Source organism: Calypte anna, chromosome 17, assembly GCF_003957555.1.
Source record: "Calypte anna isolate BGI_N300 chromosome 17, bCalAnn1_v1.p, whole genome shotgun sequence".
NCBI lineage: Eukaryota > Metazoa > Chordata > Aves > Apodiformes > Trochilidae > Calypte > Calypte anna.
In genome coordinates this window covers 2,380,640-2,407,800 of record NC_044262.1, presented here as the reverse complement: position 1 = coordinate 2,407,800, position 27,161 = coordinate 2,380,640, and the positions used below count along the sequence as shown (strand labels likewise).

General features: G+C 43.4%; 1 protein-coding gene across 1 annotated transcript in view; it reads right to left on the bottom strand.

The window, feature by feature from the left end:
* Positions 1–27,161, bottom strand: part of PAPPA (pappalysin 1) — a 174,176-nt gene that overhangs the window by 75,495 nt on the left and 71,520 nt on the right. The window contains 3 exon segments of the mRNA XM_008499328.2: positions 9,304–9,395; positions 10,988–11,116; positions 26,790–27,159. Of these exon segments, the coding sequence (XP_008497550.2) occupies positions 9,304–9,395; positions 10,988–11,116; positions 26,790–27,159 (591 nt within the window).

Sequence of the window (27,161 nt, the reverse complement as noted above, 5' to 3'; positions counted from 1 at the left end):
GCTTTACAACTGCAGCTTTCTTTTAAGAAATACCTGCAAGCCCTGGTGCTGACACCATCCTGGAGCGTGCAGTGCCGTGCTGTGGGGAGGACCACTGGTGCAAGGAGAAGACTTTTCCCACCCATGAGCTTCCTACCTGAGTGATGGCAAAAGGGGACTTGTTTTAAATCCTTCCCAGACACTGGTGATGGGACTGACAAGGGCATCAGCCAAATTTGATGCAGTACTGGGTGGCCAAAAGAAAGCAGAGAAAGCAGCTCTGCCTTCCACCTGCTCTGACTCCTGACTCTTACTGTGGTCCTGGATCTCAGTAGGATGGGCATTAAGGCTTTGCCTTTGCATGAGCGAAGTGACAAATAACCAGACACTTTCATCCTGTGACTGCCCTCACAAAGTAAGAACTAATAGGCTTCCTCCCTGTCCACAGAGTTGTGAAGACAGCTCAGTTAAATCCAGAGTCCAACAGGCTGAAAGCACTGAGGGCAGTGCTGGGAGAGGGATATTTCTAGTCAGCAGTAGCTAACATCTTCATTTCTATAATGCAAAATGCCTTTTCTGTTCTTTTCTCAGCTACTGTGACATGAAATGCACCCAGGCCCTTGGGAATATGAGCTAATTTTTGTCTCCACTGGGGTATATAATCACACAAGACCTGGAGAACATCATAGTGTTGCATTGACCTGCATCACAGACTTAGGTTCCTCAGCACTGTGGGCCTTCTTACTTCTAAGTTGAATCTGATTTGAAGGAGATATGGAGGAAGAGAACATGGAGGAGACTTCATTTTAATTAAAATTTAAAAGCTTGCATCTAGAACAGTAAATTGTCTGCAGGCATAGCACTGGACAGCACAAGACAGCATCTCTGGGGGACTGACAACAGATGCTGAAGGATCCTGAGCTGAATTTGTGTAACATGGATTCATTCATGAAGCCCAAGCTCCTTTTCTGTGACAAAGTTCTTACTGAAGGCACAAAACTGTTGGGGCCAAACAGAAATCCCCCTTTTGCCCTTGCTTTGGGAAACAACAGTCTCTGGTTTGGGAAACAGTAAAGAATTCTGTGACATCCAGGAATGCCTGAATTCTCCATGGCAGCAATCAGCCTGGAAAAGGTGGATTTGCTGGGGAAACAGATTGGCAAGACCTGGAGTCCTTACTGTTGCAGCTGGGCTTCAAGATCCAGAACTATCTTGGTTGTTTTGCATGTTGCACTAGAAAATGATGCATCAGTGGTTCTTAAGATGTCCAAGCACAGTTGCCAAAGGCAGCCTTTGGTATTGAAATACAAACCCCTCTGAGTCACAGAAATGAAAGGATGCACATGGTAAGGCAGAGGATTCAGAGAGCAACCGAGGATGTGCCAGACCAGGTCTGGATGAGCAGCACTGTCACCTATTCAAAGCGAGGCAAGAAAATCACCAGCAACAGGACTGAAGTCTGGTAGAGATCAGGAAGCAGACATGCAGGATATACACTTAGTTGTGACAGGCAGCCTTCCACCACCTTAAAAAAAAGTAATAAAAAGGGATGAAGAAATCCAATTTATAGCACAGGGCACATCCTCTGACAAGGCTTTTCATGTTTGAGCTGCATGGTCAAAGTGCTGGGGACAGGCTCTCGGGGTGGCTTCCTGTTTTCAGCTAGAATGCAGTGATTGGCATCAGCCGTGTCTTCTTTTGTGAAATAAGTAATTTTTTTTTTGTTTTAAAGGCCAGACAAGAAAAAAAAAAAGTATTTTTAAGCTCAGCTGTTTACTTAGGGATATTTCCAACTATAACAAGCCTCATGCCACATAACTGTTTGTCTGAGAAAAAAAAATAAGGAAAAAAAAGAGAGGGGGGAGGGGGACACACAAAAATGCAGAAGCATTGTCTTTGAGTTAAAAATACTTGGAACAGAGTGAGTTTTGCATTTTAACCCCAAAAGGTCTGTCCAGAGGTGTACAGACCTTTTTGGACACAGCAATGGCCACATCACAGGCTCACTGAAGTTAGCAACTCTGCAGAAACAGAATTTTACCACTGCATCATGTAATTGGCATTTCTAGCATTGGTGTTTCTGTTCATAGATGAGAAGAAATGTTTCCAGCAGTTTCTTTCACAAAAGGAGCAATAATTCCACTGCAGATCGCATGAATCCGGCAGCTGAGTGACTGCAGAACCTGCTCCAGTAATTTCTGTAAGAGTTTCACCTTTGGCTTGAGTGGGAAGAGAGTGAATAATATGGCCTGCTTCCAGGATATCTGCTGATCTCTTCTTTAATACTGAATAAGTCAGAGACAGAGAGATTGCCTGCTACATTAAAATATCTGAGAGCTATTTTCCTTCCTGGATATTCTGATTTTAAAAGAGGAAAACCATTACAGCGAGCTTGGGCAAACCTTTCCAAATAAAAGTTGCATATCAACAAATTGTGACATTGTCCTCCAATGAAAAAAACCAGACACCTTGGAAATGAAGGCAACATGGGTGTTGCAATCTGCTGTGAAACATCTGGGGGCCTCGCAGGAGGCTTTTTTCCCTGTACAATATGACAATCATGTCTGAGCATCTCCCAAACAGAGCAAGAGGCCATAACACATTTGAGGATCGTGGCTCCCTGGTTATTCAGCTACTTCATGGAAACACATTCCTGGGCTTCTTTGTCTGGCATGACTCCTCTCATCAGTATGATATGGCAGTTGGAGCACAATAATTATGCAATTGATCTGTGTGCTGCAGACAGATACAATTACAACTCCCTCGCAGAGCCTGGCATTGAAATTTGATATTTCACCTCTAAGAACACAAGACCTTGTCACTTAAGTGGAAGGATATTTTCCATCATTGGCAGTGGTAGTAAGACCTTATCTGCTCTGCAGCCAGCCAACAGGAGCCAGTGTGGACTTCCCCCAGCCCTGGGCAACCAGTCTTGTTGTAAAAGCACTACCGTGCTTGTCCTCTTCTCACCTAATCTTGATTCCCTCCTTGGCTGCTTGAATAAATTGGAAAAGCAGTGCTGAGAATGTTTCAGTGTTTCCTCAGAGTTACACAGATGCATTAGCTAAACTTGGAGACTGGGGGACTAAAAGTCTTGAGGCTTCTGTCATGCAAGGCAGCAACTGCCATGACCATGAGAAGACTGGCTAGCATGGCCCTTCACACCTGGCCCACTTGTTTGGGAGGCTGGGAAGAAGCCCAGGGGAAAAAATCCACAGAGGTGCCTTGCACCAAGGAAAACAAACTTGTTTGTGCATGTGGTTGGATGTCAGTGCAAAGGAAGACCTTGTGCTCAGCATCTTCAAGTTGTGACTCAAGTGCTGAGTCACAAAAGATGCTCTAAAGAGTGAAGTGTGACCAGCTATGGAAGTGTCTCTGATCCACAGAGAGAAACGCGTGAGGGATGCTGCAAGCAAAGGACTGATTCTTCTTCTGAGCTCCCCTTGTAGCTGTGTGTCCTAAAAACCAAAGCTGGATTGAGCTGGGCTGGAGTCACTGGCCTAGGGAAAAATGCAGGCAAATACCACTCCAGCCCACATTCTCCCCCACAAAAAAGCATCTGTCCTTTGTGTTTAGCTGCCTGAGATGCCTGCTCTTGCTGCTCTGTGGCTCAGCTGGCCCTGCTAAGATTGCACTATTAATGATGACAGTCTGAAAATCACTTTAAGAGACTTTATGACAATGCTGTGATTACTAACTTGCCAAATGAGTGTTTAGACATTTTAGAACATGTAGCCACACTCCCATGAGCTGTAGGAAACAGCCGGCTTCAAAGTATTTGCCTGAAGCTGAAGGATTCACACAAATATCATCTGAATAGCCCCGGCTCAGGAAATTCACTGCTCTTTGCTATGACGTTCTGCTATAGAACCACAGCTTCTTTATCGACAGCAATCCTCTTTCCCAAGCTCCTTGGTCAATGCTTTAGTCTTATTGATGTGAGATGCTGAGTTTCTCTTGCAAGGTGGCTCAGTTTATCCCATGCTGTTGTTCTACTGAAAGCCCTCGGCGGGGTCAGCCAAGGCCTATTTAATGTTGGTGAAAGAAGGCAAAATCACCATTAGCTGCTGTGGGGGCCGGGGCACTCAAAGCTCTACTCCTGTGCAGGGGTATGGGGAAGGGAGGGGGAGAGGATGGGAGCCAGGCGTGCTCTCAAAGCATGCCCACAATGAATATGGATGGTCATCCATCAATTTATTTTAAGCACATTACTTCTCTGTCAGAAGCGGGAAGAAGGGGGGTTGTAGGGGGGGGGGAAAGAAAAAGAAAAAGAAAAGAAAGAAAAGACATATAAAATTAGGTTTGTGTCACTCATTTAACACTGCAATTTCCCTAGAGGATTATGCACCAAACAGAGATAGCATGCTCATGAATATTAATCATTTCCCTGAATGCAATGCAGCCTGCCAAACAATAAGATTAGGCGAAAGTGCTATGCTTAATTTATGGATAATGGGAGAGGTAAAGGATAGAGCTCCCACAAAGGTAAGGCTCACAGCTGGAGGGAGAGGCCTCAGAGGAGGAGAAGGACAGATCCAGATTTGTGAGGTAGGAAAAAACTATTTGAGGCCAAGAGGGAGAGAAAGAAAAGGTGTTTAAAGATCATTGTCAAATTAAAATCATACCTCTCCCTGAGCAACCACTGGCGACTAATGCTTCAAGCATGCCAGAAATTGGTGGTAAATTCAAGAGCTAGATATATTTACTCTCTCTTTTCCTCTACTCTGTGCCTTTTCTTTGTATTTTATATTCCTGAAGCCCTAACAACAAACCACAGAGATGTGTGTCTAACCTGAAACATTCACATTCTTCAGTAGGACCACTCATACATGGAAGGTAGCCAAAGCACTGCCCCATTTTGCTGTAAAAAGACTTTCATGAAGAGCCCCTTATAAGCAAAGGAGATAAAGTGCAGCAATAATAACACCAATAAGGTCTGACTGAAAACCCATAAATTACCAGGCAAACTTCAGGGTAGATAGAAGTTCTGAAGCTACTTCCCAGCTGCGTCTCAATACATCTATCAGTCTTTCCTTACAGCTTTTCATATTACTTTCTCTTCCCCTCCCTTCTTTTTTTATTGATCTCTGCATCTTTTTTATTATATCCTTCTATTTTCTTCAACATCAGTGAGCTAAATCAATGCATAATGCACAGCACACTCAACAAAAGGAATGCAAATGAAAGCAGAGGCTCTTTTTCACTGTCCACACATATATCTAGATGCATGTGTACAATGCTGGTTCGTGGGAGAGTGCCTATGCCTACCAAGGGCAAGGTGCTCAGCTGCTTGTTAGACACCCATTTCTCAACAGTCTGGTGGGAATGGATCGAGTGCTAAAAAGCTCTGGGTTCCCACAACTGCAAATCATAACTCTTATGAATGGAGCCTGGTTTATACAGGACACCTCGGCTTGAGCTTGGCTGAGATCTGCAGTAATCACAAAAATCAGTAATCTCGGGAGTAATCAAGAGCAAGGTGAAAGAAAAGCAGCCCAGAGGTAGGAGAGGGGGCATCAGTCATAGCGGACATGACTTTGATTCCCTTGTCTCCTACAAATCAAAGTAGAGGCAAAGAGAAACTTTCCCCCTGGGACCAACCAAATCCTGTGTGGAGGAGACAAGATATGCAAAATTCACAATGAAAAATTGGGGTGGGGGGGGAAGTAGAGACAATTAATTTCAGGATGGGGAAGGGTGAGTGTACCGCAGAACTTTAAAAAGAAGAACTGCCAGATGCTTTCATTCATTAATTAATTAATCTCACTGTCACTCTTCAGTATGTTGCAGGAAGAAAACCCTATTAATCTTATCTGCTTTCTGTTACTTGGCTTTGTGCTCAGAGGACAGGACAGCCTGACAGTAAGACCACACAGTTTCCATCCCTGCCTCCCTCTTTCTTTCCCCCGCGCCCCTCCTCCTGTGGCAGAGCAGATTGATCCACTGTTATCTGATTAGTGAGGGAAGGAGGAGGGAAAACAACCCCAAGAGGGAAAAAAAAAAAAAAAAAAAGTCTAATTTTATTACAGGCACTAGCACAAAGTGTTTTGAGAGCCTTGTGCCATTTATTTAAAGGAAAGTCAGATCAATTAAAAAAACTCATGATCCTAAAAGGCAAAGGGAGCAAAAGAGACAGAGGGACACCTGCAGACACCTGCCTCCATTCTTGGAGATGCCCCAGACACAGCTGGATACGACCCTGAGCAACATGCTCCAACTGTGAAGCTGGATCTAACTTGGAAGTTGGCTCTCCCTGGATCAGAGATCTCCAGAGACAACTTTCAACCTAAATTATTCTGTGATTCGTGGCTTTAAATCTGAAGCTTGATGGTGCTTGTGGGCTCTGCTGTATTTGTCTTCTACCAAGTACAGTGACTTCCACGGTCTCTACTTTGGAAGAAGAAAATCCCCCCTTAGGCTCTGCTATCAACCCTCCTGCTATGGAACCCCACACCCGAGAATGCTTCTTCAGCCCTGCCTTTGCAAACAAAACGTTTAGTGATTGTTTTCCTCCATGTGGGACCCAATCCTGCTGACAGTTTGTGACAAGCAATGCATTCACTGTTGTGGTTAGATTTGCTGAGGTCTAAAAAATGCTGTGGGGTAGCTCAGAAACATGCCTGGAAGGAAGCATTTGCAAGATCAAACCCCGAGGCTCCCAATTCAGCAAAGCCTCTGAACATGTGTTTGAGGCTCACTGAATTCTTTGGTGAAGAGGAGTGATTCCCGAGGCTCTAAGAAGCTACATAATACAAGAACATCACTGCAAAAATAACACTGTCTGAAATAATTCCTTGTTGTCCTACAGGACTAGAACATGTGTTAGCTTTGTAAACATGGAAATAAACTACATTTATTTCTCTGTACTCCTCAAACAGGAACCCAGGCATTCTGCATTTTCCAAGAAAACACCCCACCAGTCTCAAAGAAGACTTTTGTTTGGCTAAAGGGAGAGGATCCAGTCTGATAACATCAGACTATGGAGAAAGCTGGATTTCTGCTCTTTTAAATTATTATTTATTATGTAATATGTACAGCCACTTGCTTTCCCAAAATTTTTATGTTTTCTGGTGAGACTGTAATGCTTGATATGTTAAAACAAGCCAGCACAGTTCATTTGAAAGATTAGATTGCAGGTTTTTTTCTAGCTTTCCATGTACTCATTCTTGGAGGTCCAGCACCCATAAGAGCCAGAGGGTTTGTTTCACTACCTTCTGTTTGTTTGTTTCCTACCTTTCCTAGAGACTTGATGAAGGCAGAGTTTGCCCCCCCAAAACAGCAGCTGATCTACCCCAGCAGACCCTGCATTCACCCTGGGGCCATCAGTGCCCCAGCAGTCACACAACCTCTCTTGGGAATCAACACAACAAAACATTTGTCAGGTCATTCATGCACCTTGCCACTGATTCAGTTCATTGGATTCACCCATGTGAATATTTCACAAACACTTTGATTTCATTCACGATTATAATCCAGGAGCTGTGCAAACCCATGAAGTTTCAAGGCCCATGCCAAACAATTTGCTACCTCTGGAATTCCCCTTTCCTTTGCAACAGAAGCAGATCTGAAAAATCCTTTCCTCTGTAACGGCGCAGAAAAAAATCTGTTTGTTTTAGTAGCTTAATTTTCTAATCCTATTGCTGTCATACAGGCTTTTTCCACACTCTTAGCCAGCCTGGTTGCTGATAATGGAGATGAACATGAACACAGGCATAAAGCAGGCTCCTGCACCCACTTGGCAGGATGTACCACCGTGTGTCAAGGCTTGGGACATCCCACTCTTACTCCTGTCCATGGACTTATTTAGAGCATGATGCAGCTGCTGTTCAGCACACACAACCCAGTTTCTTTGAGAACCAGTGTATACTGGGGAGGACCTGGGCAGTGGCCTCATGCAAATCTGGAAAGGCCCCAAAGCACCTGGACCACGGAGCTCAGACCTGCTGCTGAGGAGGGTGATACAGATGCAACCATACATCTCCAACCCAAAGCCATGCTGGAACCAGCCTCACATTATGCCTGACTCCTGGAGAACCCAAAACATTTGCATAAGTGTTTATCTCACTTTCAAAATATTATGACTAATCTTTCAGTGCTTGAGGCTCTAATGGAGCAAGTTACTTGAAACACAAATATAACTTCAAGACCACCAATAGTCTCAATTAGCCTCAACCATAAATACTCTCAGATTTCAATAGAGCAATTTACATATTTACATATGTAAATAACTACATCACCAAATCAGGCCTCAAGCCCCACAGCATGGAATGCTGAAGCAAAACTGTAGCTGTTACAAGAAAAGCAGTCCCCAGCTTGTCACCCAGGGGAAACATGGTGCCTGTGAGGTCCATTATGTCTTACTCTGGGCACAAGAGACAACCATCTGTTTCCAAAAAGAGCAGATCTCAGTCTTGACAACATTATATGATCTGCTTGGACTGATGCCCTGAGCTGAAGGTGTGGGATCACTAGGTGGGGTACGCAGTATTTGCTTGGACAGACAGGTAAGGAATCTCATGGAACCTCTTAACAAAGCCAACCCTTTATACACATCAGCTTTGGATTTTGAAGCTCTGCATGATTCATCCTTCTCCAGACCTCACTGAGCCTTGCTTGGGAAATGCAATCCCACAACTCCAGGCTATCCCACAGAAGGTGCAGCGTAAATTGTTCTCCAGTTCCCTCCAGTTCCCTCCTCTGGCCCAGCATTCCTGGGAAGTTTAATAAATATGTAAAGCTTGCAACTGCAGCCCTGCTATCCCCGATAGCTCGAGCATCTTCTGGCCATTGTGCTTACAGGTTTTGCTAATCAGAGCAAACCAGGCTTGCAAATGAAATCTGATTAAGTAGTTTCCACCTCTGAAAAAGGGGATTAGTTAGACCTTTGATCCTCAGATATTGATTTGCAATTCAAAGGAGGTGTGACCTCAGCCGGACTTTCTTCTGGTCTCAGGCCCTTCCCCTTTCACTCCTCCTCCTGTTTACCAGAAAAAATCAGTTCATGCCTTCTCACGTACCCAGATCTAAAGCCTATTGAAGCCAGTGGAAAACCACCCACTGACTTCAATGGGCTTTGGATCAGTCCCACAATGGCTGACTTAGCCTTAAGTCCCAGGCTGTTTCAAAGCCAGCAGAACCAATTTCCCATCAAAATGACCAGAAGCTGGGAAGATATGTTTGCCTTTCAAACCTACAAATTCCACCCTTTTTTCTGTCTTCCATGACAACTCTTCAGCTGGAAATGCTGAAAATACTGTTCATTTTTTCCCTCCAGTCCACATAGAGTTGCCCGTGGTGAATGGAAGGGCTCTGAGCCAGACTTACCAATGCAATTAAAGGACAGTTCCTGCAGGCAGAACAGGGAGCAGCCATCACCGTTGATCTTGTTCATATCATCACATTCTTCCCCCAGCTCTCTGTAGGCAGGGCACAAACATGCAAAAAAGAGTCAGATGGTTAAGTGGCATAATCCCAAAGTTGTGCAACCCCTCTGCAGAACCCTAAAGCCTTGAAATTTAGTATAGTGGCTTTGTGTGCCCAGCCTTTCTCCTCTAGCCCTCACTTTCCTTGTTCCTGCTTCACAAGCTTCCTTGCCACTTCTCTTCTACATATGTGGATACCACTTGCTGTTCTCTGATGAGGATATGAGCAACTTCCTTCATAGCTGATGTGGCTGCAACTCAGCAGGTGGGGAAAAAGAGAACAGACATCTCTGAAACTCTTTGTGTTAAATCTGGAAGGGCCAAATTGTGACCCCAGCATGGGAATAATAAGGCGTAAAGCCTGGTGCTGGGCTATTCCAAGTGAAAGCACTTGGAGGAGAACAGGCAACAGGGAGCTGGTGGTGCAGGGGATGGGGTCCTGCCTTTTGCCAGCCCACTTGGTTGCAGGAGTGTGGGAAGAAGAATGGGAGCCAGATGAGAAAGGGGCTGCCACAGCTGAGAGTGGAGCCACAACCAACAAAGCTGTGACACAGTCTGGTTCCTGCTTGCTCCTGAGGCAGCTCAGCTATTGTTCAATGCTTGCTGCAAAGCCACAAGTGATGTTTGAGGAATGTGCAAACATAACAGTAGGAGAAAAGTTATGGAAAGCAAAATTAATCTTTCTCCACCTCTCTCTCCAATAATACTCTGGCTTTATATGTCATTCGTTGTTCTCTTTGATTTCCCTGCCTGTTGGGCCTCATCCTGCACATACTTTCTGCCAGGTATATCATCTGACAGAGCTGTACTATGTGATTGCTGATCGACATTATTTCAAACAAATAATACTGGCTGGATCAAGCACTTGCTTGTTGTTACTTCCATTATTTAAATAATTAAATTATCTAATGCCAGGAAGCTTTGAAGCAGGTGGCCTTAAGGGCCAACACAGTGAAAGACTAAACCCTGACATGGTTTTGAACAGTTGATTTATATTTTCAGTGGTCAGGGGATTGGTCGCCAGAGAGAGGGAGCAGCAGATGCAGAAAATGAAATTCTCAGTATTCTCCCTCAGAGGCCAAATCTTTCGCCTCCAAATACACCCCAGCTCCTATGATGGGTCAAACAAAGGGTTGCACCTGGAACCTGGCCCACTCCACCCAGGGGTTTTACCCTGTTCACCATCTGCCAAGCACATGAGACTTCCTGGATAAGGACACCATTAAAGGCTGTGTGAATTTTTCCACCACTCACTTCAGCTCCATATAGGAAATGTAATATCCATGTATAAGGATACAGATATAAAAACAAACAGCATAAACAGCATACAGTGTACTTTACTATCGATCCTGCTGTCTGGACTCCATTATCTGTATCTCTGTCTGTATCTACTGGTGCCAGGATAGCAGGGCCTAAGTTCCAATTAAATGTCATCATCCTGGTAATCATCAAGCATGTGAGCCATTATCTACAGATGAGAGCTGGCCGAAACAAGGAGACATCAGAGCTCATCAATTCCTTTCTAGTCTCAGATTCTGTCTGAGAAGATGTGCCCAGATTTATCTGTTTGCTTGCTCCAGACTTACATTTGGATAATCCCATCTCCACAATATCCACTTCCAGAGACATACACCAGGGTGGGGGAAGGCTCACTCTCCTCTGTCCCAGAAACAACGATGACCTGGTATGTGTAGGTGGTCCTATCACTCAGTTCCCTGAGAGACAAAAGGAAATACTAAGTGGTCAGTAAAACAAAGGCAAAGGGCAGAGAAGGAGGTCCCAGAATTGGGGTTGACTGCCAAAAAAAGAAACTTTTAGTTCAGTCAGGTCCTCAGAATATTCCTACCTTGTTCTGATGGACTTAATTTTTAGTTGGGTGTCTTGTGAGCATGGTCAGCACTACCTAAGTCCATGCTTCATTAATGGACAGCTCTGAAATAGGTGCACTTCTTGACAGCTAAAGTATTTGCTGATGAAGATCACTATGTTTGGTGCGTTGCTGCTTACATCTCTATCCACTGCAGAGATGGCATTGCAGTGGCACCATGGCAGTGTGTCAGTCCTCACCACGTGCAGGCAGACATGAGAACAGCATTAGAATCATAGAATCATGGAATCATTTTTGTTGGAAAAGGCTTCTAAGAGCATCAAGTACAACCATTTACCCAGCATTGCCAAATCCACTCCCTAAATCACTGCAAGGACAATGTTCCCTGCCAGCCTGTGTTATAGTTCATTTAAAGAACTTCAAATACCCTGAAAAAACTGATTACTTTCTGCACATCCCTGAGCTCAATCCAGCTACAGCTAGATGGAATTTGCCTATTGATTTAAGAATTGGACTGGGGATGCTACAGTGATAGATAAACAAGCTGTCCCTTTAACATGAGTATTAAGAGAGTTAAAACAAGGATTTTGTCCCCTTCAAGAAAGCACAAAATATAGGATCCACAGCACTGGCTCACAATATTAGAAAATATTTATATATATAAATAATATCATCCATATTTATGCAAAGCCAGAATTACCTCTGCATCTGTAAAATAGGAGTAAATATTTTATGTGCAATATAAAAATAATATAAGCCAAATATATAAGTTTAGCTCTTTTACAATGTTTCTTACATTACCAGAACTCAAAACCTTACACAAAGAAGCTCATTACCCTTCTCCTCATATTGCCAATTTGTAAAGCCATGGAGTGGCAAAGACAAAATGATTTCCTCAAAGTCATCAATCAGGCTAATTGCAGAGCCCATAATGCAACCCAGCTCTCTCCTAACCCACACCAGTCCCCCACTTACTCATTCATACTGCCTCAACTAGTGACAGTAATATACATGTCTTTTTGTCACAGGAACTTGGTCAAAAAGCATTATTAATGAACTGTGTCCTACGAAGAGATCCATCTCCTACACAGACATTGAAGTAGACATCAACGGGCTGGAGTTACTGAAATCCTCAAGTTCATGAAGTAAGCGTCTCCTTACAACATTCATTAAATTAACAAGCATCACTTTAGCTCCAATATCACGCATTATATTTTAATTAAAAAGCTGTTCCTCATGGACACTACCCCTGCAAAAAAAAAACCTGTCACTGACCGAATTGCCTGCGGGCAGCGCTGGGGTTTGAGTCTTTGTTACCACACTTGAAACGGGGAGGGAAATTCAACCAGACAAAAGCACAGCACAATAGACTTTCTCACTTCTCCTTCACCTGATTCCTGGCAGCAGTAGCCTGTTGGTCCTACTAGCTAAATTTGGAGTTCACACACCACGAACATCAGCACAAGTACCCTGGTTCACTTGCAGACTGGGGAGCCAGCTCCGCAGATAGCGGTAAGAGGGGTTATTCAGTCAGTGTGAAATATGTCAAATTGCAATCGTTGAGACCTGTTTAAAACACCTATTCTGAGAAGAAAAAAGTACAAAATTACAGGAAGTAACTTAAGTGACCGTTGATGTAGAATACTGAGGGTTTCCTCTTGATTTCATTTCTAGATAAATCCACTTACTAAGACAGGAAGTTTCTGATGTATACTGACAAAATCAAAGCAGAGGCAAGCTATCATTACTAAAGAGAAGTTATTTCTCAAGTTCTTTCTCAAAACCATTCATAAAATATTTAAGATTAACAAGTTTACTTGCAGAAATGTGGATTTTGTCACTTGGGATCTGCTAACCACAAAAAAGGTTCAATTCTTAGAAAAGACTGTTAACAAATGAACACTTTGGGCAACTGTAACAACTACAAAACAAATAAATGCATGCTGCTTGTTGTGCACTGAGATCAGTCATGCTCAGAGGAGATCAGAAACGGGAGTATGTGCTCTCCAGAGGGCTCCTCCAGCACCAAGCAAGCAGAGCTGGAGATGTGCCTGGGCTGGAGCAGCAGAAAAGCCACCTTAGAAATTCAAAACTCAAGCCACCACACTTTCAGCTTGCCCTGGCCTGGGACAGCTAGTGGCAAAATCCTGATTGAGCTCTATGTGGCATTTCACAAGTCAAGAGCTTCAACCTGAGATACTTATGTCCTTCTGAACTGTGAAATACATCATATTGACAGCTCCTAAGAGTTTTAGCATTCCTTCAAAGTACCCAGATTTTGGAAAAATAAGCTGCTAAAGAGATGATGAGTGTGATGCTTTGGGCAATAATCCAGTACCAAAGAGAAGGAGAAAAGAATGAAGGAATGAAAGGGTAAAAAAAATAACAAAAAAAAGGAATTTGTTCTCTCCTATATAGTTATAGGGCACCAAGGTCAACAATACAGACTATATCTGAAGATGTCAGCAAGTCAAGCTCAAGCTCTGCTCCAAGTGCTGATAAAAGTGTGGGGTTTTTTTATTATTTTTTTTTTACTATTTATTTTCTCTCCCCCTTCCCTGGGAGCTGATGGCACACTCAGAGTGGTCCTGTGCTCTTTCTGCTCTCCTGGCAGACACATCAGACGCGCGCCGGCTTTGTACGACGCTGCTTAAGGAAGTGAGAGAGAGGAACATCTTTAACATTAAGGATGTGAACAAACACTCTTTTAAATTTATATCTATGGTCTTTTAATGACCTTTTCGAGAACTGAGTAAGCTTCATTGATCGCCACAGCTTCCGCCTGTGGGGAGGCTGTCTTATTAAAAAGCAATGACTCAAAGCCTCTGCTTAGAGGGGGAAATAGGATGCACCCTGTGAAACACCACAAGGGCAACTTTCCCGTCTGCTGTGGCAAGTGATGGTCAGAAATATAAAACCCTCTAATTTCTTTTCTTCATTTTCCTGGGAAGGCCAGGCAGTGAAGTTAATCTTGCTGTGTTCCCCAGGAAAGGGACCTCTGCTTCCAGTTTGGGTGTTCCTGTAAAGCTGACGAGAGAAAGTGCATCTCTGGGGAGTTGTTTTCCACTCAGACCAAGGTGGGTTTAGAGATTCACTGAATTTACAGAAGAAACACACACGGTCTCAAGTGCCAAGACATCTGCAAGGGCTGACACTGCCCCAGCCACATCTGCTCTGTGCCCATTGTTGGTCTGCAGCATCTAAGGACACCACACACAGACTCAAGATGCAGAGAAAGTACCAGGGAAAAGCAAACATCCCACATATCTCTCCCCACTACAATGGCATATATGTTTTTCCTGCTACAAATACTAGCAGGAAGACTTGATTCAACAAAGACTTGATTCCAACAAAACTGAAAATATACCTAAGCTTCTGCCCTATAAAAACATAAATGGCCAGAAAACAATGAAAGGAGACAGTGTACCTATTATTTAAGGACAAGAAAACAAGCATCCCAAATTAAATTATGGCCATCACAGGCAGTGTCATATGAAACAGGCAAATTCCACACCTCAGTTGTCCTCGTGAAGGACCCATCAGTCTTTAACCTTAAATAGCCACCAAACTCTTGAGCCCGAAGACAATATTTCCTGAACAGCTCTTGACAACCCAGAGTGAGCCCCAGCCTGCCAGCAGGGATTCTGTTTCCCTCTACCACTGTCATCTCTTCTTCTCTAGCAAGCTGAGCAAAACAGGAAATCTGCTGGCAACAAATATCAGTGACCCCACACCTTCACTTGTTGCAATGCTTTGAATCAAGGTGGTCTTAATGCAACTTAAAGTCCACACCATCTCCTGCCCTGTCCTCCACAGCCTGGAGCTGGGGAGCCTGTCCCCATATGCTACTCACTGCCACTGAAACATCCAGCATCCTTTACAGAGGTGCTGAAAAAACCCTAAATATCCACTAACTCTGCAAAGAAGCACTGCACTGCTCAGACATGTTTAGAACTTCCCAATCCTGGGCATCAAACTGGAGCTCAGTGTTTCTAGATCAGAGGAGTTAAAACCACTCTCATCTTTTTCCCTGCTCCTCTCCTCTTTCCTTCATTACTACAGACTAAAGGGATATGACTGTTTTCTTCTTTTACCTCCTCTCTTGCACACACTTCCCCTCTCCTTGCCTTTCCTTCTTTTAATAAAAATGGCATGAGAAGCACGGCAGAAGATAATGAAGAGAATTCCTGCCTGGCTCTGCAGTCAGCAGAGAGATGGGGTGGGATGCTGTAAACAACAGAAGGACGTCAGACATCCTGAGCTCTTACGCTGGGCTGTTTTTTCAGCTGCTGTCTGATCTCTGGCTGTTTGCATAAGCCCAATGACATGGCAGGTGCAAAGACCTCAAAACAAGACTCTTGCCTCTCTCTCAGACACTGAGCTGACTCAGAAGACATAAATACCAAGGAAATAGTCTTGGAGAGGGTTTCCTCTCTGTCCATGATGAGATAGGTTCCAGTAGGGACGGTGAGTTTGCTCTGAGCCCTCAGACTTTTTAATGAGTTGTTTGTTTACCAGCAAATGAAAACAGGGCAGATGAATGGTTGGAGGGAAGAGTGAGAACTGTATGGTGAATTTCTGCTCCTAAACCCAGCTTAACCCAGAGCTGGGTTTCTAAGGAAGAATGTCAGAGCAGCCATTAACCTGAACAGATAGATCTCAGCTGAATGCTTGGTAGGGTTCATCTTGAACCATGAGGTGTCTCTGCTCTCTGAAATCCAGTTTCCCCATTCAAATCTGTGGCATCCAGCCAAACCCCAAGCTCAACTTTTGATTGTATCAGGAAAGTATTTCTACCCGAACCAACCACCTCCACTTACACAACACCATGGAGATCCCACACATTTGAGGTTGAAGTCAGAGGTTGAGGGATCCAATCTATTATGAAAAAATATGTATGTCCTTTGCTCCATAAAATACTTCTATGAACCAGTCACCACCAATGCTCATAATCACCACAAGACCCAATAGGCCATCAGTCTACATTTCTGCTTTTGCCCACGCTGATGTATACCTCAAGAAGGTTTAGAGACCTCAGCAAAATACTCCAGGTTCAACAGCAACTTAGCTGTTGCTCTGTTCCTCTGAGCTGCAAACATGTGCATTTGCTACTCAGACCAGACCTATGCCTGCATAAGATGCCCCAGTGCACAACTACACACCTGGCTGCACCACCTCTGCTCTGAAACCCAGGTCCTGTTTAGGATTTGATTCACATTTGGTTTGGGACATTTGCTTTTTACCCAGACCACTCTCTTCTGTCCTTTGTGCAACAGCCATAAGATTTTAAGCAGCAAATATACAGATATATGTGCAACTGATTAACTCCAGAAGACTTTGATATAATCATCCAGCTATTTGACCTGGTACCAATTTAAAACACAGTAGCACATTTAATATAAAACAAAGTTTGCAACAAAGGACTTAAAGATATTTCTTGATATTTTTTTTTCTCAAACGTAAAAAAAAAATATCAGAAAACAGTTTTCTACAACAATTACATATTTTTTAAAGTGGATGATATAAATGGAGGATCTAAATGAGACTGGGTTACAAATCTTGGAACAAAGCAAAGCCTTGAGGCTCAGGGCCTCACATGGGTGTTTGCACTAGCTGGGCAATTTCACAGCAGCACACAGGTTAAGTGACAGAGCACCTGGTTCCTATTAGAGCAGGAAAGGAGGGAAAAAAATCTATTGTGTTTGCTTCTTCACTGTGGCCATCAGACCCTAAGCTGAGACAGGAGCTTCTCAACATGAAACTGAGGTGGCTGTCACAGCAGAGAAGGCTGTTACACTTTGAGGAATGAAAAATCTGGGGCAGGAAGCCCTTTTGCCACCTGGAGGGAGCCAGAACTTCCCTATGGATTTCAAAGGAACCGTGCTAGTATCACCACCTGAGGACAGTGCCCTGATGTACCAACATGGCAGGGAGGAAACAGCAACACAACGGGTAGGCAGGTTAGGACAGGTAAAATGCTTTATAGGGCATCATCATCATCACTGGAAACCTTTGCCTGCTGCACTTTGATGAGCACTGCCTGATTACTCACAAAGATTGTGCTGTGGCCTCTCCATATAGGACTGCCAGCAGCAGGATCTGCATGGGCTCCAGTGCTGCTTCAGCTCACACTGCAGGAGAAACCCATGCAGAGGGTCTGGGACCCCAACAACCACCCCTCAACTTGTTGAAGCTGGGAGCATTTAGGTTCCAACCCCTTTTGTCAGGTTCAGCTCTCCCCACGGTTACTTCCAATTTAGGGTCATCAGCTTGGCAAAACAATATTCTTCAGCTTCTCTGAACCCAGACCCGATCTCTAGGATTTCCTTTCAACAGGCATGAGCCAAGACCCAATTTTCAGAATTTAATACCCTCCTGTTTCCATGAAATCTCACCAAAATGGTAAACAGAGCCCAGGGAGCAGACCGTCACGGTGCCTGATCCAAAGGCTCCTGAAGCCAGTGAAAGTTATTATGTGCATTTTCAATAGGGCCCCAAGTGAACACAGATGTCTGCAGTTTTCTCTGGTTTCACCTCTACCATCCCACCCCTCCAAAACTCCACTTTGGAGACTAAAGGGATGGAGGGAACCGTGGCACTCTTGGGGTGTTGCTATTTGGGGGGGATCCTGTGTGTACACGTGTGTATGAGTGAGAGAGACGTATGTGCTGTCAGGCAGAGCAGAGACCTGGGTGAGGAGATGAGGTGATGTTCCAAAGGAACATTTTGTCATTTCCCTCCTTAGGGGATCTGTGTTTTGCCTTAAGCCACTTCAGATTATGAGAAATCCTACTAGCTGGTCTCCAGTGGGACCTTTAATGGTTTAATAACTGAACATTACTGAACATATTTCCACTAGCTTCTTTCTAAAATCCCATCATGAGCTAATTTCCTCTATTGTCATTACATCTGCAACTGGTCTTACATTAAAAAAACAAACAGAAACCTGTACCACTGTGAATAAATGATCTGGTTTGCTGCACTGAGCTCTAAGCACCAATATTTTTAGTAGTGGCTGATAATTTGGGATGTCCAGTCCAAGTATCCTCTCTGCCTTTTACAGAGAAGAATGAGCTTTATTTCTACCTTGCCCCTCCTATCACAAAAAGCTCCAGGAAAATGCTGGCACTGGGCCACCAGCAGGGAGATGCCACCCAGCTATAAAGATCCTGGCCAGAAAGTCTAAGATGAATCCTGAATGAAGCAACCACATAATGGGTTTGCTGGGCCCACAGCATGCTCAGTGCATCACTTGCCAAGCAAGGATACACCTAACAGGCTTCTGCATTGGCTGTCACTGTACCTATGGACTGCACAGGTGTTTCAGTCCTATTGTAGAGTTGTTTTCAAATCCTTGCCTGGTAGAGTATAGTTCCAAATTTAACAGGCTTGGATTTTTTTTTTTTCCTAAGAAACTATATTAAAAGAAAATGCCCAGGAAATGATCAGGCCAATAATTCAGTAAAATTTACTGAAAAAAGTTGTATTGGCTGACACTGCTGATAAAAAGGCAGGTAACACATTTCTGCTCCCTCTGCAGTATTTGAGGTTCACTCCAAGTTTTACAAGATAGTTATTTTTAAATTGTTGCATAACACACGTCTGTCCAATATGCCTTCCCTCAATCAAGCAAAGAAAATGCATTTGTTATTCTTGGGAGGTTTCTGGGGCTTATCTTATTTAGAGCCCAAAATAAAGATACACACAAGAAGGCAAACAGCAGAGAGAAATTACTATCAATGAGATAATGCACAGCCTAATTTAACACATATCTGAGACTGGTTCACCTGCAATAAATTATTTTGCCCAGCAGGAAAAGTCCTGTTTGACTTTCATTTATTTCTTTATTTATTTCCCTGCAGCTGAAAACTCTGCTACTACTTCTAGGTCAAATTCTGAGTTCAAATTCCAAGTTTGACTTCTAAGTTCAGATTCTACCCTGGCTGGGGGTGATTAAATATATCTATTTCTAATAGTATCTATTAATTATCAATTTCTAATATATATATCAATATATATATCAGTTTCTAATAGTATCTACTAGGACAACCATTATGGATCACTTTTTCAGGGACATTTGCACATTTCTAACTTGCAGTCTACAGGTCTGATCTCTCTCCAGCCTCTGTGTATCACCCAGGTGATGGGAGATGTGAATCCAACACAGCAGAAATCCTTTGGGAGTGTCCTGGCTGGAGCTGAGCTTGCAGAGCTGATCTGAAACAAAATGTCATTCCTCAAATGAATCAGTCCCTCTTCTCATACTCTCCTTGAGCCATATCTTCCAGACAGGCAGCTGGAGGTCATTCAGGGCAATGCCACCCTTCAAACAGAGACCTAGGCTGAATAATTTCTCTGGGCTGCCCTGTCTCAGGATCAGAAACTCACAAGGATACCAACCCTCCTGTACTACCTTATTCTTGCATCATGTGAGACTGAGCCAGAACAGGAGCTATGGATTTTGTCAAGTGCCAGTTCCAGCATTACATAAGAAACCGCAACAACAAAGAATCACAAATCTATCACTACAGCTGGCACCAAACACCATCTTTGCACAAGCTTAGCAGAAAAGCTGTCTCCTGAATGGGCACAGACAGCCTGATTGTTCTTTCTCTTCTCCAGGGCAGGGTTAAGGGAATTTGGCACAGGGTGGTAAGGGAAAAAATTGCTCTATCTGTTCTGTGTGGGGGGCCAGGAAGCAGGTTTTACTCTTTCACAAAGATAACCTGGCACCTTTCATGAAGAAAGCAAGAAAGAAAGAAGAAAAGCCATCAGAATGTGGCTTCCAGATGTCAAGCCACATCAGCCAAGTGGAGATGCACCATCCCCCAGACCAGGGGCACTGGTGGCCTCTGAAGTTTAACTGAGATCTTGGAAAGAAAGCACCCAGTGTATTTCTCCTGTAAAATGCTGGGCATGTTACAGTAACTATAAATAATTACAACTGTTACCTCGGTATTTAGCAGCACAACATGTGTGAAAGGAAGGTGCAGGAACAGTAGATGGAAAAGAGGGACTCTCTGGAAAAGCTTTCCCTGGAAAGCTTTTCCTGGCTTCCCAAGCCCTGGGTGTAGAGCAGGGATAGTGCTTCTGTCTGGCTTCAGAAGCAGAGTCAGTCAGCCCCAGACCCCCACTGCCCTCCAAGCCAGAGGCTGGGCCACAAGGTTTGGAAAAGAAAAGAATTCCCTTAGGGGGGAATTGGCAGTGAAGATGCTCCTGGCTGAAGGATTCTCCCTCCTACCAGCACTTCACCTCAGTTAGGGTCAGATGAGCCCATGACCAGTTTCTTACTGTTTGAAGGGAAGGCACTGGACAGGTAATTGTTCCATATTTTTCTGTTCTTTCATCATGGGAAATTTCCAGGGTCACTAAGCAGAAACGGGGCAATCAATATTGGCTGCACGAGGAAAGAGCTGACAACACAGCCAGGGTTTGAGAGCACCTCAGAGGGGCAGGAGGAGGGATGGTGCTCAGATCCAGCATCTTCACTGAGCTCCAGGTCTGTTCCTCTGCCCTGCAGCAGCTGGACATTAAACTCCACAACTTTGACAAACCTGACCACAGGCAGCACCGTTACACTCCAAGCTCTTGGGTGACACATGGAGACATATAGAGGGTGACAGCATAGATGCTTATCCAGCTGGGAAACTAGGGTCAGAGAGGAACAGCTGAAACACTTACTCCTTAATGCAGTCTCTGAATAAAGAACTAGGCAAGAGCTAGTGGTGCTAGTATTGTATCTGACCCTGGAAATTTTAGGGTAAAGAGAAACCTGGTGGAACAGAAGGGGGGGTGGCTTCTTGGGAAAGCTCCAGATAGCTTTGTCCGTACAACACTGCAGACTAACATTAGTTAAGATCTTAGGAATGAGCAAGAAACCATGAATAAGAGTAAATCTGTTCCTGTTGATGCTTGGTAAAAGTGTTTTAAACAGAGATGAGCTATAAACTTGCCTAGGAATACAGATACAGATCTCATATATTACTAGAGAGAAAAATGTGGAGACTTGTGCAATTATGGAATGAAACCTCCTGGATGCAGACTAGAGAACAAATGCTTTGAGAAATGGCAGGTCTGTGGTGCTGAGAGCAGGCATCAAATTCCTTGGGACTCACAAGAGATGACACTACTTTGTACTTCCTTCTCATAGCTGTAATGGATTGAATTGAATGAGAAATCTAAATGAAAGCGAAAATTCACCTTTCAGCTACCACTTTGAAGTTAACTAACACACATTTCCTGCAAATAAAGATCTAAACCATAAAAGTCCAAATATCTGAAGACAGCAGAGAACTGGCTCAGTCCATGCAGAGAAGGATGGAGTTATCATGTAGAAATGACTAAATCACACGATTGGATATCTCAAAATGGTGCACGTGTTGGTATAAGATGATATTATGGATATAGGTTTAAGAAATTCAGAATAAGGTGGGAGCTCTTCAATGCAAGTGCAAGAGGAAGAAGCAGTTGGTTGTATTTATGTATTCACAAAAAATGAAACCCGAGGTCCTTGCACGCACCAAGGCAAGGCATTTCCAGGGTAAGTATTCATACACAGGACATCTGGAATATCATATACAGTTCTAAAGCCTGTTGGGAATCCAGATGTGAAGCACGTTGATATCACGTTGATATCACACGGGCAACCTAGCAGTTCTTGCAGATAAATCTGGGCATGTAAAGTGCTTTCTTAACATTTCAGTCCTATCTTGGATACTCCCCAGTGTTTCCTGGCATATCAAGAGTGGTAACTGTGGAGGAGGGGTAAGCAGAAGATGGTGATAATATGGGCTTCAGCTTTTGGTGTTGGGAGAACATCCACAGAATGATCTGTATCTTGTTTGGGTGGAAATATGGCGTTAATTATCTTCATGACAGATGGATCTGGCAATCCATTTCAGCTGCTTTAGATCATGCATTCCTCTGGCTGGTAGACCTTCAGAAAATAGAGAAATAGATCTTCAAGATGAAGAAAGGAATGCCATAATAAGGACAGATGTTGCCATGAAATTTTAGTGTTGCAGGGACCAGGTTTTACATATCAGCATTGTGATATTCATATTTTTCCAGTCCTCTGTTCAGCTGGGCCTGTGTCATGTAAATGCAGCCTTGAGTTCAGAGGCTAACAGCACATCAATAATTGCAGTAATGAATTATTGCTCATTATAAATAGCCACAGCTGATTCTCCAGCCTCTCTACTTGCTCGTATTTGTAGGGACCTTCAGTCTAAGCATGGTTTTCCATCCTCTTCAACTGGTCATCATCTGGGGTTTCTGACAAATCACCTGCCATGTGCTCTTTGGACTGGATACCAGTAAAAAATGGGAAGTGCATCAATAACACAGATTTTGAAACAAAAGTTTTGGATAAAGCATAGGGCTAAAGAACATGAAATTCAAAGAGCAACCACACAGCAGCCCTGTAATCTTGAGGACTGTCACTTCTTGCTCATTCTGCCACCACTCCAAGAAGCCTGAGTGAGATGTGCACCCCACAGTCACAGGTGTACAGTTAAAACACAGTAAATGCCATAGAATTTGCAAGTTTAGTGCTGAATGCAACAACAACAACAAAAAAATCCTGTTCTTACTTGAACAACAACTGCACACAGATATTAAACAGTCACTTCCAACTATTATTGAGCAATAGAAAAAGTTTAGCCATTGATTGGAGGTGTAAAGTAGCCAAAACTGAGAAGACATATTCTCTATAAAGGAAAATGCAAGTTTCTCTCTCAGTCTCTCTTTTTTTCTTTCTTTTTCAAGCATGAATGTAGCATCTCAAGGTGTCACTTAGGTACTAAAGCTCTAGTTAGTGTAGGAATGGCTCAGATTGATATATCACAGGAGAGCAGTAGTGGCTGCTCATCTCTGCTAAACCACAACTCTCACCAGGGCTTCGTGCTGGGATTCTTTCTGAGGTTATTTCAGTCAATGCTTTTGTCTTGAAAAAAACATACAGGTTACCAGCACAAAGGCAACTCGATCCATCGCAATCCACCACATTTTGAGGTTTCCTACAAAGTCTGTGGCAGAAAAGTTGGGAAAGTTTCCAATTCTTAGAAACTTTTCCAGTCATTCTGACAACTTTCCAAAACTAACCTCGGTGTCTGACAGCTCAGCCTGCCAGCGGGGAGAGCACAGATCCCACCAGCACACCCGGCTGCTCACAAGTCCCAAATTCAGCTACTGAGAGCACAATGGGGAGAACAGGATGCTCACCCCTGACTCTCCTGGTGGCACTGACACCTGGCTGTACCTGTGACACCCTCCAGAGAGCATATCGTGGGCACTGGCTTCTCACTGAGCTCTTAAAACATCATTGGTTGCTACACAGAGCAAAACATGAGAGTACAAGGGCCAGAGTAAGGGCAAAGCAACAGCTGTGTTTGCCATGGTGGCTCTCTTTGCATTATTTCTAGAGAAGAGACAGAGTGAAACCCTCTATATAAAAGCCAAACCCAAAGTTTGGATTAAATAGTGAGACTGTGAAGCTTACAGATGAGGCTCCTTCCTTATCGCTTGCTGCAGTGTGAAGACTCAGCAGTTCTGTGCTGCACCTGGCCTGACCTCACCTCTTTTTTTCCCCCCACTGATTTATTTAGCTTGCTGCTATCTTCCCAGACTCTGATTCTCATTTTGTATCACAGATACCAGCCATTCTGGCTGACCATACTCCATGGAACTGAGTGTTATCTTGCCTGGTTTCTGTAAGGTCCATGGATAAGGTCCTGTGCCTTAGAAATCACTGCTAGACTCAGCTTGAACCACGAGCTGAGATTAAAATTCAGCTTGAGAAGGGAAAGTCTGATATTATTTTGCATTTCTTAATAAAAAGTTTTCACTGTAATAGTTATTTACTCTCTTCTGTGGAGCACCCAGTGCTGACTAGGCAAGGGTTATCCATTAAAGGCCCTTTCTTTGGTGGGAAGAAGGTAGGAGAAATTATTTTCTTTCAGCATCGTCACATCTGGGGAAAGGATCTTGCTCACAGATAACAGCTCAAGCAAATATTTTCTTTGGGAGAAAAAGAGAAAGTGAAGATCAAGGTAAGAGGAGGCAAGATTAAAGATATGCCACTGCCTTCAAACTAACCTTCCATAGAACGTGTGGGGGGGTTATTTTGTTTAATATGGAAAACATGCAAAAGCATAAAGGAGGGGTAACTGGCTTGGGGCTTAGAGAGAGATAAAGGGGCTGCAAGGTCTGGCTGCACAGATAAGCTGAATTCCATCTGTACAGAACAAGACAAACAGGCAGATGCAAACAGTCTGAGAGAGATTGTCTTTACCTCTATACATGTGTGCATGCAGGAGCACAGCCCAACATCTCTATCTCTGACTTCACTGAAGCATCTTCCCTTCCTTCCTCCTTAAGCAGTGTAAGGACTGTGGCCACTCTTTGCACCAGGTGCTAATGGGAAATTCATTTTGCTTTTTGCCTCTACCATATACACACCACCCCATGCAGAGTTTCAGTGACTTTGATGCACCTCAAGGTATGGCCCAGCAGTGTGAGTCTGTGTGACCCACCAGCAGAAGGACAGTCAGTGTTGGGTGCATAGACAAGTTAGGATTAAAAAAATAAATAAATAAATAAAAACATTCCACTTTTAAAGCTTTAAAACACATGCTGAAATCTTGAATCCAAACCAACTCAGTGCTAAGGAACCAACTAAGTGCTAAGGAACCAACTAAGTGCTAAGGAATCTGCATTTTTGACTCCTCATCCAGTGACTAAAAACTTCATTTTAGTTTTCCTAACACCTCCTGGAAGCTCACTGGCTGGATTTTCCTCATACTCCTTGGAAAGACACAGATGAGCTGAGGCCAGCTATATAATAGGGTTTGGTTTGGGTTTGGTTGGTAGGCTGGCTGGGCCACCAAGAGCATCCATTTCTTCCTGCTGATCACAGGTAGAGCCCAGAAAGGCTAATGTAAAATTTATGTCTGATTTTAAGCTAGATATGGAACTAGTTGAGACATAGAGGCAGGTACAGTAATGTTAGCTGATGGGATTTATTCAATGACGCACAGGAAAATTATCATTAATCCCTGGCTACTGGTTCAAGTATTATACAACTCTTTCACTATACAGCTGGCTATAAGGTAGAAGCCACCCACAAAATCATAGTAAAAGAAAAGGGATAGACCTCAGAATACAAGTTGGTTTTAGGCTTTTCTTCTTTTATTCTTCCACATTTTGTTATAAACTCGAAACTGGACCTGTTTCTGTGGGAACTTCTGCTAAGGTATGCAAATATTTCAAACCATACTAGTCCCATTTTCCAAGGAGAGTGGGCCAGGTTTCAGGCAAAGATGCTTTCACAGCAAAACCCTGGGAAAATTCACCATTTTCCATGTTTCCATTATGCCAATATTCATCTCATGTTAAGAGCCAGCAATTGTTGGAACAAGGCTACAACCCAAGAAAGCACTTAAGCACATGCTTAACTTTCAACACATGAGTAACTTCAGTTCTTCACTTTCAGTGATGTCCTAGGTTTTGGTTTTATATTCACTATTGTTAATTACCTTGAATTGTTAAATCCATAGGGACATTTTGCATCTTCTGAGCTGTATAATTGGGACATGAAAGGGATGGTAGCTCATGATTACTGAACTGTTAATTAATACTTTTTATTATATTTAAATATGTTTTAGGAAGCCATAATGATGTACACTTCCTTGATATTAGCTGTACTAATTAGATCATCTTTTCTAAATTAGCGTGCAGTTTTCTTAGCAGATTTTCTTTTATCTGGTATCCATTTTTTGAAAGAGCTTCAAGTTGTCCCTGCAGATGAGTAGATCATTTCCAGAGAATCATGTCATGTAAAAGATGTGTCTCTTACTACTACAGAATGTCTATGAGTAGATTATGGATGTCCTTGATATCATCAACAATTTTTATTTCCCTCAACAAAGAATAACTGCATCTGGGATGAAACAGTCCCTGCAACCAAGTAGCACATTTGGTATGTTTGCTACATTACAGCAATCTCATTAAACACAGTTTGGTTTTGTGACTCCTGAAAGCAGAAAGTGGCTGAAATACGTTCGTACACCTGAACATGCAAGTGTATTTCTTGCATCCTTAGTTTAGCCTTTGTGGAGCTAATTGGTTCTCCACCACTGAAAGCCATTCTGTCTCTTTCTCCATCAAAATATTACTTTCAAAAAACTCCTACAGAAATTACGACCACGTTACTCCTAAAGTCTTCATTTAGGTTATTGTAAACATCCACTTTATCATAGCTTGGGTGGTTTGCAATAACCTTTCTGGTTCAGGAAAGCCTGATTTTCACATTTATGCACAATTAGCCTAGAAATTTCTCAAAAAAATAATCCACAAAATCTCAGGGTACTTCACCTGAGTGGGTGATGGTCCTGGTTTCAGAGAGAAACTTTGAGAATATTCTCTGTTGGTGAAACCTGATACATCTACTTAGCTCAAACTCCAACAATCTATCGTGATGCTGGACATTAAAAGAATGAGAAGAGCAGATTCTCACTTTTCCCTGAACAAGTCTATTCAGCTCTCTAGAAAGCAGTACTTACATGTCAATGAATCTTCTGCTGAGGTTTGAGATGACAACTGGAGACCCAGACTGGAAAGGAGGGTCCCGAACCACTTTGTACTGGATGGGTTTGCAGTCTGCACACAGTGTGCTGTGGGGGACGGAGCTCAGCATGGCAGCATCAATTTCCAGGTGCTCATCCAGGGTGTAGATCTGGATTCCATACACCTCCTCACCCACTTGTCCTGCATCCAGCATGATGGTCAACGGGATGTCACAGAAGATGTTCTGCGGCCCAAGAGAAATGTTCTTCCCACTGATGGTGAGCAACTTGATGTCATTCACTGCTCCACTGGAGTCCCAGTCTGGGGAAACAAATGTCACCCAGACTGTAAGGGACTCTGGAGTCAGG